This window comes from Antechinus flavipes, chromosome 3 (assembly GCF_016432865.1).
Source record: "Antechinus flavipes isolate AdamAnt ecotype Samford, QLD, Australia chromosome 3, AdamAnt_v2, whole genome shotgun sequence".
NCBI lineage: Eukaryota > Metazoa > Chordata > Mammalia > Dasyuromorphia > Dasyuridae > Antechinus > Antechinus flavipes.
In genome coordinates, this window is record NC_067400.1 from 261591025 (window position 1) to 261609967 (window position 18943).

Below are 18943 nucleotides of genomic sequence, written 5' to 3' on the forward strand. Positions count from 1 at the left end.
GAAAAAATATATATGAAAACAAAGATACCAAAAAAAAAAAAAAAAAAAAAACCTATTTTTTTAAATGTCCACCAATCTATTGCCTAAATTGATACCTCTGCTCTTTCTTGTACTCTAAAGTTACAAGACTCCGTCTTCAGATGAATTCATATAGAAGAGAACGCCACATCCTCGAACCTTCATCTAATCTTTTAAAGATGAAATTGAATTTGGAGACCTTTGAGGGACCTGTTCAAGGTCATGGAGTTAAGCTTAAGGGCAGGATTTAAACTCATTCTCCATGAAACCTACTCTTGATCTCATTTTTTGCCTTTTGTATTTATAGCACCATCATGTCTCCTTCTCCCTTTCCTTCTGTCCCTCTATCCCACATTTAATATAAACTCAAGAGATTTTAGTTTTCATGTCCCCAGAAAACCAAATACATCATATAGTTATGGAAATATTTTTTACACTGAATTGGTTGACTTATTAGGGCAGAGAGTACAGGTAGATATGAAGGTGCAAACTCAGTGGATTTACTGTCTGAAAAAGTGATGAAAAGATGAAAACCCCCACATTCCCAAGTATATTAAATCATACTACACTAATTGGGAAATAAGTTATTAGGTGGCCCTCAAATATCCTTATAGTTTAATGCTCCGTTATTAGCATTTGAAGCCATTGATGTAGAGGAGCTAGATTTTTTTTTTTTTTTAAACATGGGAAATTGGGTTAAAGTATCAAAGTGAAGTGACAATTAGTAGGGTTAAGGAGAAAAGCTAACTTTTCTTGAGACTTCTGGTTGATCCCCTACATGCAGTTAGCTGCAGTTCTGGGTTTCAGAAAAGATGGAAAGGATACTAGAGCTTAATGAGTCAATAGGTTGATATAACTTCAAAGTGCTGAAGCATTAATTTCCAGAATTGTTGCATTGCAACCTGCTCTCAGAACAGTACCTCCTGGGCACTTTTTATTCAATATAAGTTTCAGCAACACCTTTTGTTACATTATTTCTGAATATGCCCACCTCCCCCACTATCCCTTTTCACATCAAGTTCTCTGGAGAAAAACTTAATTCAACTCATGCACCCACCTCTGATACATGTTTATCATATTCTATAGCTTTATTATTTCTTATCATCTTTTAGTCAGAATCCAGCTTTTAAGTGTTTTCATAGATTAGAATCATCATTCTGGTTCTGCTTATTTCAGCATATTCATTACAACTCTACCCACTTTTTTCTCATCTTTCATTGATCGTCCCATATAATCTTCCCATGTTTTCTGATTTTCTACTTCTCGTATTTTCAACATATTCTATATTCCACAGGTTGTCATCATTCCCCAATTTTTAAGCATCAGTTTCTAGCCCTTTGCTGCAATAAAATGTGCTATGATAGATTTCTGCTTGTCTTTAGCCTCCTTGTGCCCGGTAGTAGGATTGCAAGATAGAGAATGAATGAATTAAAGCATTTATTAAGCATTTACTACATGCTAGGCACTGTGCTAAGCACTGGAGATACAAATACAAAAAGCAATTAATAGTTCCTGCCCTCAAGGAGCTTACATTCTCAGAGGAAAACAACACACACAGGAAAATGGTAGCCAGGAAATTATGCTCTGGGAAGTCAAAGGGACAGATTGAGTCTTGGGCAATAGATTGCCACATCCTTGATAAGATTGCCAGAATGCAGAGCGGTGAGTCTGTGGCTGTTGTATATGGTGAACTCGCATCAATCAGGAATGAAAGGCCCCTAGGCAGAAGGCAGAAGCGCAGATTGGAGACCAAGGGGGTCCACAGAGGCATGCAACAGCATGAGGAAAATGGCCAGAATGAAGTTCAGAGACTTGACAAAAGAATTCCAATTTTTTTTTTTTCAGAATGGTCAGGCCAGCCCACTTCCAAGTGTTAATGAGCCCGTCTTCCTGCAACCCTGCAATCATTTCCATTCTTTATTCACTTTAGCCAATTTTGTCATTGAAATGAAGCTTCAGTTGCCAATTTGAATTTAATAGTAGTGATTTAAAGTGTTATTTCCTTTTTGAAAGGTCTATCCAGTCATCTTATGACCATTTATTGGGATAAGTGACATCAAGAACAATTTCCCCAGGTTGACAATCTTTTTAATTCTAATTTTTGTACACAACTCATTTTTACATAACCTATATAATTAAATTTGATTCAGTCGATTTTCCCTTAGCCAGTTAGGCAAGAGCAATTCCTAACATGTTTTCAAAAATTACATTCTATTTAGGATGTTGATTTGAGGCTTACCGGGGTATAAATCGTTAGCACAGGACTACATGTCAGTCTTCCTTATCTACCGTTTCCACTCACCAAGCATACAATTGAGATGTTAACTGCCTCCTCCCAAGCCTAAGGTCTCATTCCTTTTCTTCCTACAACTTTTAAGATTGCTGTTTACTGGTACACTTGCTTGAAATTGCTTTATGTGTTTATGTACCTATTTTTAACTCAGGATATCAACTTCTTGATGACAGGGCCAGTTCATATCCCCAAGTATCCTGCTTAGAATAGGTTTAATAAATTGTTTCTAAAATGCAGTTGGGCTTTTAAAAGCTAACAGACATAACTCCCCTAGCTAAGTTAACATGAAGTTCATTAAGAACCCAGGCCAAACCCTACCCGTTTTTATCTTGCAATATATCTATGTCCCTTTACCACCAATGCCTGTTATCTATCAAATTTCTTACTATTTAAAATTGGATAGAATTTATCCAATATATCCCACTCATTATACACAAGGAGAGGTCATGAACTTTCACAAGGTCACAGATAAGTTGATAGTTGGTGGCAAATGTGGAATTTTCCAACTCCAACTCCAGTCTGTTACTAAATAGTTACTGACTTGAGCCACTAAAGTTATTTTAGTGTATTTCTAAGAAACAACTTATCTGTATACTGGATGTTAGGATAAAAACTTAAAATTTCCCATTTCACACTCATTTATAGTTGAAAAAGTAACAGGAATTTTTTACAAAGCAATCTGTATTTACTTTCACCTAATATTGGGCTGCAAGTGAGAGCAACAAAGAAAAGTAGACTCTGCAGTTCAACTTTTTATTTTAATAAAATCAGAATATGCACAGCACATGCAGTGCTAGCATCTAAACTAATACAATAAGCAATTACTAAACCTACAGTGACTTGAAGTTCAATCTTTACATTCAGCAAGTTTAAATCCATTCTTGCATATGATTTGAATCCTTATTTATGAACTGAAAATATTGCTGGCTGATAAAACTTGCTAAAATGTTACCGCTGAATGCACAAGTCACTGATTATGCCAATACAACAAAGATAACCACATGTTTGAGGATTGCAATGTGCCAGACATTCACGGAGAAAAAAAAAAACAAAAACAAAAACAAACAAAAAAAAAAAAAAAAAAAAAAAAAAAAACACACAACTAAACAAAACTCACGCAACAAACATCTGAGAATCTGGACACTTCACATCAGTGTTTAGAAGTGTTTCATTAATATCTTAAGACAAGTGTATCAAAACCTTGGCATGTTTTAATTTCAAGTTGCCAATTTTGTTTTACTAACATCAGAAAGTTATGGCTACACTGCCAATGCCGGGTCTGCTTAATTTGACTTAAGAGTTTAATATGACTTAACATTAAAAGCTCACACTACCCCGAAATATATAATTTCACGCATACGGTGACATTCAACATTCAAGTGCCAGTGTTTTTGTACTGTCTTTTGGTCAAGTTTCTTTAAACTTTCAAAGAATCACTTTTAGGCTTACAAAAATAAATATTTTTCAAAATGTTCAATAAATATTACACAAAACTAGCAGCAAAAAGTATCTAGAAATCTGTCGTGTGCAAATAGTTTTCTTCCCAACTATCATTCCCATGGTCCCAAATAAATTTTAGAATCTAGTCCCTTCCCCTTCTTAGACAAGCTGCGTTCAACAATCTCCAAGAGACAAAATAAGATTGGAAGTTTAAGGACACGCACACAAGACATATATATAAAATTCTCTGAATGTGCAATAAAAGAAGAATTTTGTAAAAAGTTATGGGCAAAATGTACAAGGGCCTAAACCTAGACTAATTGAAATAGCACCATAACAAATGACCTCAATACTGTCAAGTGCACCTACTTAATAAAAGTTTTATAACAAGGCACAATACACTTGAATATCTATTGCACTTTAGGAGATTTTTGCCGTCTTCCTATGCCACTGAAAAAAGATCGAGAGTTTTGATCACGGCACTCTGGCCACAAAGTTAGCACAGAAATTCCAAGTGGCAGAGGCATTTTTAGTGGTGGACAATACTCATCTTTGGCCAGATTTAGCATAAACAGACTATAAATACAATGGAAACCTATGCAACTAAAACTGACTAAAACTGCACTGATAGCAGAATTGACACCTTGTGCAGTTATGTACATATTTCCAACCTCTGTGATCTCAAAAGATTTCAGTTTGTTACTCTTCTGGAGCCATTTTTACAAAGTCTACAGTAAGCCAGTTTAACATCTCAACGCAGCTTGAACAGAGTAATGTGAATCTGCATTAAAATAAAGCCTGCTGCATAATTCTTCCTGTTCATACCCTCTTGACCAAAAAACATCAACACTAGCATGCGTTATTAGACCAAAATCAGCCAGGCCCTTAAAGAGGACCGATCACTGCTGTGGTCAGCCATTCTACCATTTCAATTTTCATTTATGGCAGGCATTTAAAAAGTCTAAATAGATGAATTCTCCTAAAAACTATTTCAAGTTATCAGACCTTTAAACTTTCCCTGTAATATTCTGCCCACATTTGGCTAGCTCACATTAATGATCTGCCTAAACATTGAAAGAGGAATTGCTGTATTTACTTGCATTAACTTCGAAAACAGTGCTTTGAATGTATGCATGTATTCATACATCACCTCATCATGACTGGAATGGCTTATTAAAGACTATCAGGTTCTAAGTACCTATCCAGGATAGAGTGAGCAAATCAGAACTTTAACTTAGTACAGTTTGCCACATTAGAAACTAATTCCATTGATATGCTTCAAGATGTTTGTTTTGGTTTTTGGTTTTGTTTTTCCAAATCTGCAAGTATCAAAAGCCCTAATGCAGGCTACCGCATAAGTTTTTCCTTGTAATATTTATGGATGAATCGATGATTCCTGTTTAAGTTGTATCACACCTGTGTGCCAAGGTTTGATTTTAGCCCAAGTTCAGTAAATTTATTTTGTCAAAACAATTGATATCTTGAGCATTACTGAGCCAACAGGACATCAAAATAAAAGTTGTCTAAAGTTAAAGGCACAGTACATTAACAAACAAATGATCCTCAGTCACAAAATTATAAATGCAGTTTGGGGTAGGGATGGGTGGGAGGGGAGTTAATCCAAACTACAGCAATGAAGTCTTCAAACCACCTTCTGAATAGGGCTGCTGATTGTTCCTTTCATTTCTTCTTGTGACCTTGAGCTCCCTTAAAAAAAAAATTTCAGTGGAGAATCACAGCTGGTAATGTACTGCGAGTTCTTGAAGCTACACAAGGTATAGTCTGGCTAAGTTACATGTGGTTTCCATATTAGCTTGTTTGGTAGGGTGACCTGCTGTGAGCAGATTCAATTTCCCCACCAGTCAACCCCCTGGGAGTTATAATTTCCTCCATATCCATCACTGTTGTAGAAGCCTCCATAGCCACCTTAAACAAACAAAAAAGCATACATATTAGATGCCACATTCTTCCTTAAAAATCACCTTCAGGCTAAAGTTTAAAAGTTTGAATGAACTTACCTCCACCAAATCCTCTGCTACTACCATGACCACCACCTCCGCCACCACTGCGGCTGCTGCTTGCTCGACTACTACTAAAGCTAGAACTGCTGGCACCACTACTTTGTCGATAGTCTCTGGCACCAAAACCTCCACTGAATCTACTACTGTGAGGAGAGAAAAAATAAAGACGCATTATACCGTGATTCCATAAAAAGATTTACTATTGGATTGAGAATGAAGTTTAGCTGTAGTACCTCTTAGAACGTCCACGACTGCTACCCTTATAGTGATGTTCATAAGCCATATTTTCTAGCCATGATGGCACTTCTTGTTTAGCTTCAACAAGAAGATCCAGCAAATCCTTGGTGATATTGGCATTCCTATCATTGAAGAATGAAGTGGCAAGACCTAAAACGAGTCAAAAGGAATTATTTCAGGCTTTGCTTTCGACAAAGCATTTTTTTATTCCTCCATTATTACTACTAGCCCAATCTAATCAAATGTCCTTATTTCTGTAGAAATCACAAAATTATTTAATTAGTTCACAAATAGAATATTTAACCACTCTGTGGAATTTATAGCTTGAGTTTGAGAATTCCAATAAATGTTTTGCAAGAAGTCACAATGCAACATACAGTTAATTAAGTTTCTCTTACCAAGGTTCCCAACACGACCTGTACGACCAATTCGATGTACATATTCTTCAATATCACTCGGCAAATCAAAGTTTATGACATGTTTCACATTTGAAATATCCAGTCCTCTTGCAGCTACCTGAAAAACAACTTTGTTTAGGTCTGGTTGATTTTTAAAAATACTTATTGAGATCTGAACAAAATTAATGTTGCTTACTGCTGTAGCTACTAAAATTGGGCTTTTTCCTGAGCGGAACTGGTGAAGTGCTTCTTCTCGATCTCTCTGAGATCGGTCTCCGTGGATACTGGTACAAGCATATCCTTCATGGTATAAGAAATCTTCTAAGGAATCTGCCCCCTTTTTGGTCTCCACAAACACTAAGGTCAGTGAATCTTTGCCTGAATTTGGAAAGATAGAAAAGACTGCTTCAACACTAGGATAATTTATAAATACTGAGCACCACCAAGTGGTGAAAGTTTTATACCAGTTGAATTTTTAGTTGCACTTAAAGCATGCAAACTGAAGTAATTCAAACAGAATGTTTCAATAGCATGTTATGAACAAAGAGGTAAAGACTAAAAGCTTTTCCTCCAACTAACACAGATTCTCATTACCTGAGCCACCAGAGCTGTGCTGAAATTCGTCGTAATTTTCTTTACCTGTGGCATTTAGGAGGTCAAGCAGAAATGACCGTTTGTCTGCTTCTTCCACCCACACTACTTTCTGTGTGATGTTCTCAGAAGTAGAGCCAACTCTGCCTACAGCCAGAAAGATATATTCATCCAAGAAGTCACGAGCAAGCATCTATAGGAAGAAAACAAATTTAGTATTCACTGAAATAAATAACATCATCTAAATATATGTCATTTAAAAAACTTAAATTGTACCTGTATTTCCTTGGGGAAAGTAGCACTAAACATCATAGTGTGGCGAACTCCCTTTTGTGGCATAGTATCTTGCTCAACAATACGACGAATCTGAGGCTCAAACCCCATATCGAGCATTCGATCAGCTTCATCCAACACTAGATACCTGATGGCAGAAAAAGTGTCAATATATTGTTCAAACTTATGATTGAAATAAAAATTTGACCAAGCAAAAAATCATTAACAACCTTCTAATAATTAAGGGTATAAAAGTTTACTTTGCTATAGACACCACAATCCTCAAATTTTAAGTTTTTTTTTTTTTTTTTTTTTTTTTTTTTTTTTTTTTTTTTTTTTTATGGCTTTCTTTTTAAAATAAAATTTGTCAAAGGGACTTGTAAAAAAAGAATTCTCATTTTCAGGGTAACTAAAAGAAGCTAACATAGGCAAAATAACTAAGACAATTATTAACATACTTGCAAAAATCTAAGCCAATCTTTCCTCTTTCCATCATATCTACTAGACGTCCTGGTGTTGCCACAAGTAAGTGGCATCCACGTTCTAAGTCTCGAATCTGCTGACCAATATCGGCACCACCATAGACTACGCATGGACGAACTCTGGATCGATATGAAAACTATTAAAAAAAAATTTTTATTGTATATTTCAAAGTAGTCATAGAAATTATTTTTAGTGGTAAGACTAAATCACCAATAACAAGATTACCTTTCTGGCTTCCTCATAGATCTGTACTGCTAATTCTCTCGTTGGTGCTAAAACCAGGGAGATTGGATATTGTTTGCGACGCCCATACCTTCCATTTTCCTACAAAACGAATCATTTTATTTATTTAAAAAAAAAAAAAAGCACAAGAATGTCTTAAAAGTGTTAGATCAGCATTTCTTTAGTTCTGACTCCCACTAATGGGATTAAGCCATGTTAAAAGTCCCCATTAATATGTGAATCACTATTAAAGATGTCAAACAAGAAAATTTCAGTCTAAAGCAAAGATTTTTCTTGTAGTAACTAAATTAAAGAAATAATAAATAAATATTTCAATAAAATGGTTTAATTTGACATCTATATATTTCATTTCAGGCATTCAAAAACTTTATTCTAAGGAGACCATAATATAAAAGTTTAATTAGAAACTATCAAAATCTGATTCATCTTTTTTAAGTTATCTGATAGAAGAACAAGATGACAAGCATACACTAAAATAGACTGATCTGAGATTGTACCTTAGGCTTTGTTTTAAAAACTCATGACCTGTCACCATTAGGGCAAACAAAATTTTATCATTCATGAACAGGAAAACAAACCTTCATAGCCCTCAATGCTTCGCCTGGGCCATCTGTGTAAATCTGACTCAAAATTGGCAGAAGAAATGCAGCAGTTTTTCCAGATCCTATTAAAGGAAACAAAAAGTAAATCATTCAGTATTCTCATGGGGAATTTAAGTAAATTTTACTCCTAGTAAATATTACAAATGTGTCTTTTCAAAGGATAAGCAAGAAATCACCCAACTGTTACTTTTCTATTCTAGTCAAAATGTGTTCTAGTATACTACATCGTGGTAATAAAGTATCTTTTAATTTCCCGTTGTTTATATAGTAACTTATTTGCTAAATTGTACTGTGAATCAGCACTGAGGCAAGAATGGATTTCATGTTAGCCAACTTCATATAAAATATAAAGACAGATCCGAGGAAAAATAAGATTTAGGTCACTTCTCATAAGGAATACTTAGGTGTTGAATAACTGTACCTGTTTGGGCACAAGCCATCAAGTCTCTCTTTTCTTTGATAATAGGAATAGCATGTTTCTGCACTGGAGTAGGACGAGTGTAACGAGTAAGTTCAATATTTCCCATGATAATTTCTCCCATCTCAACATCGCTAAACTGTCAAGAAATAAATGTGAAAATGAATATATTAACTAGAACGACTATTACTCAAGAAAAGTTAAGCACCCCACTCAAAGATAAGTCAATCTCAACTACATATATTTAAGTTCCACTGAGAACTTTATCAAAAGGAAATGAGCAACTTATAGTCAATACCTCTCCCTCCCCCCCCAACATCACTTGCTCAGTTTTATTTTGTTTTTCCCTAGGAAGGTGGGATATTATTTAGTTGTAATAGTGAACAACATTCATTCTCTCATTTCACACTGTGGACAAATTTAAGAAATAAATTAACTATGGTCCACTGCTATAGCTTCAGAAATTCTGAAATCTAAAAAGGAACCTTTTAGATAACAAGTACAGAACACTAGGGGAAGGAAGAGACACATATATGGCCACCTTCTTTATAAAATATCAAGGGCTTACACTTTCAATATGTGGGGGGCAGTTATTGCCTGTTGCCTCAACAGGAATGTCGTCATATTTCTCAAAGTTAATTCCAGTGTTTCCTCCAGAGAAGAGTTCCCTGAAACCAAAAGTTCAATAGTAGTTACTATAAGACATAACTAAAGTTAAAACACTGAATCAATATTTTGGAAATTACTTACTGCTCCAAGCGATCACTTGGTGGAAGTGGTTTTGACCAGTCATCTTCATCTGATTTATCAGACCACCGACTATTCCCACTCCGTTCAAATTTGCCAAAGCCACCTCTGTCACCACGACTGCCAATGCCATCGTAGTCACTTCTTCCACGATCATCAAATCTAAACAGTAGAAAGTAACCATCACATACACCACCCATTTAGGGGAAAAAAAATAAAAATCACCCAATTTTATAAGATACCCCTAATCTGATTTACAAAGCAATACCTAAGGGAGTGTGTTTCAAAAACCACAAACCAGTCTACTTTAGAGGTACAATTCAAATTGACTCTCAACATTCTGGCTTCTCACCAACACTTCTTCAAATTAGCCAAATATGCTTTCTCATTTTTTCTTCCTTTTTCCAAGCATGCTATTATATCTGTCTCTAGACTTATCAAAAACAGGCCAATGGCTCATTTAAGAGTCAGATAAACATTTTATGAGCTTCCAATTATTATTAGGACATAGCTCACTCCTACATTTTACCCAAGTTGTTCATGAAAAATGTTATTTGGGGAAAACCACTAGCCTCAAAGTACTGCTTTCCCCAGTTATATTACAATCTTTATAGGAAAGAATTCCCCAATATGAGACTTGGGACAAAAGGTAGAAAACAGTCCTTACCTGAATTAAGATGTGTTTAGTTTTAGGCCTGGTATATCATGTTTGCGAAAAATCAGGATACAGGATTAAGCACAGCTATAAAGTCAGTTCACCACACTCGTGTAATCAAAAATACAAGGTGTTTAAAATTTATGGAAAAAAAAAATAAACCCACAAAAACCTCCAACAAGTTAGGCTATTCTCTATAATTAGCCTATATTCTAAATATTAAAATATCAAAGATTAACAGTGGTGCAGATCTCTTTGCTAGAACAATCTTTAAGATCTCTCATGACTTAAAAAGCATGATTACATATACACACACACATATGTGTATATGTGTGTGTATAAAAAATACTCCATATGCAGGAAATAGATTTTTCAATTAAAAAAAAGCCATTTAAGAGTCAATAAAGAACAAGCATGGGGATTTTTCTGACATCAAAAAATTTACTATCAAGACAGCTATGTATAATCATGCAAGAGAATAGTCAAAATAAAACAAATCACACACCTTCCTCTTGATCCACTTCCACGATCACTGAAGAAACTGGACTTTCCTCTTGCATCACTACGAGAGCCAAAACTGCTATATGCATCCTTATCTTTACCAGAATTCCACCCTGAACTATCTTTATCATAGAAACCTAACAAAAAAAAGAAACAAGATTGACTTTCTTCTTTTAACTCCAAGTACTTAATTAGGAAACAGGGCATTACAATCTCATCCATATAACCAAAAGTTTCACAACTTTTTTTTTGGGCAACAGCCCAGATGGTAGTATTTGGAATCTGTTAAATCTATAGACACATTAAATGAGACATTTTAATTGTTTTTGTAGTTCTTTAAAAAAGGATAAAAACAGTGGAACACAACGAAATATTCTTCAGTTATAATAAGACAGTTTGCTTCAATTTATCAGGAATCGTAATCACTTATTCTTTGCCATAAAAATGTTATTACATGAGAAGACCATTCCAATTATTTCATTGCTACTTTCTCTGAAACCTTTGCAAACTAGAGGTAATTAAGACACTGTGCTGACAAAGTTATATGTAATTCACTATTTACAGGGGTGAGGAAGAGAAAGGGACACATTAGGGAATAATATTTAGTGTTTCTTTAGCTCATTTCAAAGTATAAATAATGTATACCATACTTTTCTACATTAAAAACTGAAGATGTTCACAGATCATCTAGCCCAATCCCATAAATGTACACATGAAAAGGCCAAATAAAGGCCAGTCACATAGGAATATTCTAGATTCAAATCCCACTTTTAACTTTAAATTCAAGGATGCTCCCTCCTACTGCTTTTATCATATTCAAGATTCATGAGCATATTACTTTTCTAACCCTCCCCACCCCCCACCCCCCCAACCAAAAACTAAGAATGTTTCCTTTTTTTAGTCCTATATGTTGCTCTGAGCATCATGCTTCAGATTATAATTAAATTTTAGCAAAAATATCCATAATACAAAACCAAATTTATATTTCTGAAATAGTTAAGCAATTAATCCCCCTGTTTAGCATTGCTATGATGCAATTAATCGACATAAATTTCCACAGTATTAACATTTGTCACTTTTATACATAATCTAAAATAATTGTATATTACTTAGCAATCAGGCATGAAAGCCACACTAAAAATTTGATTAAGAACCAATTCTCTTACCCATTTGTGCAATTAACAGTGAAAGTAAAATTAGGTAGAGCTACTAAGCTAATATTTCAGGAAAGTTATTAACATTACCAATTTCAAAAAGTCGTTTTCAGAAGTCTATCATATTAAGTACAGGATTTAAGGCTAACTGATATTGTCAAATTACCCCCTCAACCATACCAAATTAAGTGCCAATTTGTCCCTGGTATAATATTTTTGAAAACTGCTGTCTCCCTGAAAAGAAATCCTTAAGGATTATTTATTCCAGAAATTAGATGAGTTAAATTCTGTTTTTAGTTCAGCACAATAGTGTTCCATGTAGGATTTAAAAACATCCTTCATTTAAGTTTAATTTGGGGGGGAGGGAGGGGGGGATATCAACGAGAGTGTTTATATACTTTGTTATATACATAAAGCATGTATACTTTATGCTTTAAATAGCCTAAAAATACTCGACATTTACCTAGTTAGATGTCTAACTTGATGCAGTTATATTCATAATTTTATACCCTTTAAATAGTAACAACCAAATACTACACCAAGTAATTAAGATGAATGACTATTTGTTGGGAACAATGTATTACATATAAGATTAAGATGACCTAATATTCCTTTGGAACCTGAATTCAAAATCTTGCTGATACTTTTAGTCCCAATTTCTTCAGTTAAAAAACTGAAGGGATAGAGAATAATCTAGGGAAGAGTACATTATTTAGCCTATTCTTATATGTTGTTCAATTTCAGTTGTAAGCCATTCCATTTGGGGATTTCTTCACAAAGATACTCCAAGTAGTTTGCTATTTTCCAGATGAAAAAACAGACAGTTATTGAAGTGTTCAGGGTCACACAGATATCCAATCTCAGGCCAGATTTGAACTCAACTTCTCCAAAGCTCCATGAGCTTTCATTTTATTTATTCTATAAAAATGCTATTTTCTAACAGTTCTAAGATAGTGAACATTTATGTCAACCCAATACAATTACTGTAGAGTTCACTTTATAATCAAATTGTGCCACTAAAAGTACTAAAGATTACAATTTAAATCAGAAATGTTTGTGTTAGCAATATTATGTAATGACATTGTAAAATGGTCCTAAACTTAAAAAGTCTAAAGGAACACGTGGTTAGCATATACAGGATGATCACAGTTCAAATACAAGAAAATTATTGCCATCCTAAATGTGCAAAGCAGCTCATTATGTTATCTGCAAATGTGCCAATTTATTTTTTACTATTACTTGACATTGAAAATGTAATAAATTTTTTTTAAAAAATTAACATTTCAGTTGTAATTACAACTTCTACAATTTATTCAATAGTTATGTACTCAACAAAGACAAATCAGTTCATAAAGTTTCTCATGACTTAAAAGGGAGAGAAATCGTATCTTGTTTGAGATGAAATACATTAGAAAAATGTCTTACCCTTAGAAGCTTCTCTGTTCCTTAAATGAGGAGGAATATAACGTCCTTCTAAGGGGGGAAAAAAAAGGTTCTTTACAAACAAGGTGACCAAAGTTGGAAGAGAGAAGAGAGCTTTGTCAAAGGAGATGTACTTAATGTTTAGCTCAACTAAGGAAAAACATCAGGGTTTTAGTGAATAGAACATCTTTATCTCACTTGCTAACCTTATTATTTATTAATATTTACCACTAAAGAAAAATAAACAAAATTCTAAGATGATTGGGGGTAGGAAAAGGGAAGGAGATTGAGAATAAATTTGTAAAGAAAACAAATTTGGGACTACTGAAATTTTGGTTGAAGATTTCCCCAGCCAAGTTGGAACAGTTCTTGAATTAATTTAAAGTACAAAGATATAACAATGTCAAACTAGATCAATAGGAACATCACATTCAAAACAAGCAAAAACAAAAATTTAACAACTCACCACTCTGCTTGAATAACTTGAAAATATATCTACCAAGTCAAGAGCAGTGAGTCACTATCACTTTCTTATTTGGAGAACTTATTCATTAAATTAAGAGCAAAGTGCCATTCATCGATATAAACAACCTCTTTACCCTTATTCTCTTTCTCTTCATAGTTTTCTAACCCTGACTTGTAATTTTACTTTCCAAGTTGGATTAAAAGTTGCCCTATACTCCATGTCTTTTGTTTTCTAAGATGATTATAAAAATCAAGATTCTTTCTCACCCCCCCCCCCATTCATTGGCTTTTAAGTAATCAGAAAAAGGAAAAATGGGATTACTGAATTTCTAGAGAATGGGATGGTAAAAAAAAAAAATCTAAATAAAGTCATCTCATTTGTCTACAGTGACTTTATCTTTGCAGTTTTTAAATGATAAAAGATTAAAACTAAAAAAATTCATTTGGCTAGTATGTTGCTTAAAAAAAAAAAGGGGGCAATCAACATCCCATTCCAACCTCACATATATAGCCAATCTCTCACATATTTTATAAAACTTCCAACTGAGTCACCTAAACACCCTAACAGATAATCTTGGTTCTGACCTAACTAATAGGGAACTCTTTTGGTCTATGAGAAAGAGTTCAGTCCTGTTCAGTTTAAACTGGGTCAAATATCCTCCTCCCCACCCCCAATACCCACTGATTTGTACCAGTGACAGAATAAAAACTACTTAGAAGGTAAATTCAAATATTTTATGGGGGTGTTCTGTCTTTACTGGTTAAAAAAAACAGCCAAATTAAGTCTTTGAATCTTTTATAAAAAAAATAGTCTAGTTTTAAAGAAAGAGCTTCCTGGCATTGTTGACACAAGAGAAAAAAGCTCCCCCCTCACCCCCCATAAAAATTCACCTATATTTTATACTTACTACTCGCTGTACCTCCTCCACTCTGATTATCTGAAGAATTCAGGTCTAGGCCAGCAAACTAGATGAAAAGAGAAGGAAAGATAAAACTACACTGTCAGTACACATTAAACAAGAGAACAGGAAAAGAAAAATCCCAAGTGACATTAATAAGCAAAAGTGTTAAGAGTCAATTTCTAGCTTCTAGGTTTGTTGACCTACAACCCGTGGGTTATTTACTTAAAAACTAGAACCTGTTTCCTAACCTAAAAACGCCTGTATCGTAGTTCCTTACCCACTCCACCTTAAGGCTTGTGGGAGACAGAAATTATCCTCATGGCTATTTTATTTTTAAAAGTCTTACTACTGGGAAAATACTGGAGCTAAAATTTGTCTATTATTAAGACCTATTATAAGCTTAGCTTTTCATGGGAACTTCAAATTATAAAGTCTTACATGTAAAAATATGCTAATCCAAGGTTTCACATCATTTTTATAAAAATATTGATCCCTATATGCATAATATGCATCCAAATCTGGTTTTTTACAAGAGAGTACAACTTTACAGATTTTTCCAACGTATAACTTATTTTTGTGCCTCATTTTAAAGGATAGGGCTATATATTTAGAATAAAAGTAAATGACTAGTAATAAGGTCATCTATTTAAGGATTAAGCCAGGACTTAAGGCGATTCAAAAACCCCACTACTTTACTGTGCCTCAATGTCCTCATCTGTAAAATGTTAAACTAGATCCAATTTCTCAAAGCTTCAAGTTCCTCCCACTTTGGGGCATATAAATCTTTTATGTAAAATTGCTTTCCCTGAGGAAACATGTTAATATGATTGTAATTACTCTATTTGGAGCATTAAAACACTTAAAATTTCAAATTCTAATAGAAACTTCAAGTTCTTTAGCTCTTTCCCACCTCTTAACCTCAATCATTCCTAAAGGTCACATTCCCTATTTTAAACCTTTCATTTCCATTTTTATTTATTCCCCATTGAGTACAAAACTTCAAAATCCTAGGTTAAAAAATATCTTTTACTCTAGAAAGTGGACTTAAGTAAGCATCACTATATCCTACAGAAATGACTCACACATAGTAAAAAAGCATACTGAGTTTAAAAATTAACCTTTATAAGGATGAATGATTTAAAAGTTCAAGTCAATGGATATAGATATGACATTCATTAAAAAAATGGCAGTGCCATATATACGTAAACCTGCTCCATGTATCACCTATGAAAATATATCACGTGTAAAGTAGGAAGCAGATACCATACCATTCCTCTTTTGCAGAGTAAGACCCATGTATACCTTTGTAATGTTTACTCCCAAGATGTAATCCATATTTATACTAAAATAAAAGCTTGTCCCTTTAAAATTAAATCAATAGAGCCCTACCCTCCCTCAATATCCAACATGCTTGGTTGGGGGGATACAAAAAGCTATCTTTTAACCATGAAAGCTCTTTAAATTTTACAATCTACAAGGCAGTTTTTAAAACACTCCTTTCCATTCCTATCATTTGTAAATTTCTATTAGCTTCATCCTGAAAGCCTAATTCGTGTCTACTGCTTAAATTTGTTTATGGAAGGTCTACAAAGGTCAAGGTCAACTCAATTCTGTATTCAATAAGGGTTCTAATTCATTCCTAAAATTCTAGAGTGTCTTTAACACTAAGGTACCATTTCATTTGTAGTAAAACAAAGTCACACTTACAAACGACAGTTCACAGACAAATGATGGCATCATTATGAAACAGATCCCTCAAAGTCCTCCAAACTGCAAATGCCCAATACTCAGATTCCCGGTCATTGTTGCCAACCAGTTTTACTAGGCTGTTGCATAAGGCTAATTTTGGACAAGTACGTTTTACTGGCAAACACACCTAATAAGACTACAACATTTACTTTCAGAACTTAATCAGAATCAAGAAGTAAAATATCCCAATGGATATTTGGGTAATCCCTGGTCTCCTAGCTGCTCATGACAGATGAAAACCTTAATCGCTGTTACATCTGCAGAATCAATCAAGTACCTGAATTCATTTAAACATAACAATGGACTTTTTCTTGGAAAAGGCCTAAGTGGCATTGCTATAATCCTCTCCATGCCACATCCTTTCAATTCTCACACAAAGACTGCTGGCATTTTTTTCTCAAATGTATATAAACTATAGCTGAATGCCCTCCCCAATACTTCATCACAAAATTCTATTCCATCAAAATCGGAATTTTAGAATTTTTTCCTTTCAAACCTCCCATGCCTGAAGGCCAAATTTAAGGCCCCTAAGAGTAGAAGCATCACAAATGGCTAACAACGTTAAGGGGTAATGCTGCCTCTTGACCCTAAGTACTCGAATATCACCCCCCCACGGCCTTCCCCCCACCTCCATATCTCCACTACCCGGCGCAACGGCGCACGGACCGGCCCATTCCTCCTCCCCTCCCCCTCCCCGCCCCCCCACAATCCCTCCTCGGCCCATCTGCGTCACAAAACTTTCCACTCCGGAAACGCTGCTTCGCCAACCGGGACAGTGGAATCAAAGATCTCCCTTCAAAAGGGGAGATAAAACAAGTTCCAAACCCTTTAAACCAACGAGAATGACTTAAAAATAGGGCACCCAAGTTCCTACTTGGTGCTTTTCGACTCCTCCGCATCCCCTGCGCTGGCGGCTTCTAGCTCGCCCCCGCCCCCCACCCCGCTAGCGGGCCGCAGCGCCGCCCAGCCACGCAGCAGCACACAAAGGAGGCCGCCGCCATTACCCAGAGCGAAGGCCGTCAGCCCGCGCGTCCCCGCCACTTTGTATCAGGTCTTCGGTACCTCGTCATTCAGACCTTCCACGATATAAAACAGCCCTAACCAAATACCAGAAACAAACCACTACCTGGCTAATGCAAAGGCCTGCTCAGAAGCCAGCTTCAAAAGACACAAACACTCTCAGAGAGTAGCACAAAAGACTCTAGACAAAGAGCCCCCTCCAGCTCGCGCGCACCCAACCCCCCCCGGCGCGCGCTCCCGGCGCGCGCTCCCTTCTCCCTCCCGACTCACTTGCGCACGCTCGCACAAAAGCCGCCATTGTGCGCGGACCACGGACAATACCTCGGGCGAGCCGGGCCCAACACAAAGCCCGCCTCTCCCAGGTCCTTTTCCACATGCTATTCCCCTACCTTCTCTCCGACTTCTCTCTCTCTCCCCCTCCACAACCCCGAGAAGGCGACTTACTCGGGCCCGGAGCATATGACCCACGACCAGGGTACTCGCAGACCAACAGGGTTTAGCACTGCGCCACAGGCCAGGCTTGTGGGGGGAGGGCGGGAGTATGATGAGATCCGCGCGGCGCCGAGCCCCTTCCCTCCTCGCCGTCTTACCTGCTGATCCAGCCCGAGCGCATTCTCCACCGCCACATGACTCATCCCTGAAGAGTACCGGGGACTCTGGCGTTACCACTGCGGATCAACTGTGTGTGTGGGATGTCTCACCGCAAAGCACCTCTCACCGGGGAACTGCGGCTCTGGAACGCCCGGCGCGGCCACGGCCCTAATATACCCACTCCGACGGCTTGTACGTCAGCACGTAAGACGTGCCCGTCCCCCGTCGCCTCCTCTCCTTACCCAGCCCACACCTCCCCCTACTGCCACCACTTCTCTTTTCTGGTTGCCGCGCCAATCAATCAGCCCTAACCTCGCGGGAACAATCCGTATATTCTCCCACTGCTTCAGCAGAGCAAAGTCCTCAAAAATTCGCGAGAGCTTCTCTTTCACTAAAACCCCCCCTATGTCCTTTCCCCTCCCCCCTCCCCCCACCCCCCCTCGTCCTCGAACCCTCAAGCCCTCGCGAGAACTCCTCTTCCCCGATTTGTACCAGACTTGGAGCGCTCAAGATCTCGCGAAAATTCTTTTTCTCTTCACCCTCCCCCCCAATTCTCCTTCCTCTTTCTGCTCCTTGTCTCTGGGCTTGGGAGATCTCGTGAGATTTCTCCGTTCTAACCTGCCCCTCCCCCGCCCCCACCCCACCCCCACCCGCCTGCGTGTTGCCTCCCTGAAGTCCGAGCTATCCAGAAAAAGGCCGAGAGCGGAGAATGTGGAGGGT

At 36.7% G+C, this 18943-nt stretch overlaps 1 protein-coding gene across 5 annotated transcripts; it reads right to left on the reverse strand.

The window, feature by feature from the left end:
* Window positions 1-1438: 1438 nt before the first annotated feature.
* DDX3X (DEAD-box helicase 3 X-linked) lies at window positions 1439-18425 on the reverse strand. 5 transcript variants are annotated; one of them, XM_051985016.1, is made up of 17 exons: window positions 18223-18425; window positions 14870-14927; window positions 13500-13547; window positions 10925-11057; window positions 9768-9926; window positions 9586-9685; window positions 9021-9156; window positions 8576-8661; window positions 7980-8078; window positions 7730-7890; window positions 7275-7419; window positions 7002-7191; window positions 6604-6785; window positions 6408-6525; window positions 6006-6159; window positions 5770-5912; window positions 1439-5677 (listed from the first exon to the last, which is right to left on the reverse strand). In XM_051985016.1, the coding sequence occupies exons 1-17, from the start codon at window positions 18265-18267 to the stop codon at window positions 5598-5600; spliced, it is 2037 nt and encodes a 678-aa protein (XP_051840976.1). In that variant the 5' UTR covers window positions 18268-18425; the 3' UTR covers window positions 1439-5597. The 5 variants fall into 5 exon arrangements, with proteins under 5 accessions (XP_051840976.1, XP_051840979.1, XP_051840975.1 ...); XM_051985019.1 differs by having other exon boundaries at window positions 7047-7191; window positions 18223-18403; XM_051985015.1 differs by having other exon boundaries at window positions 5770-5915; window positions 18223-18396.
* Window positions 18426-18943: the final 518 nt, after the last annotated feature.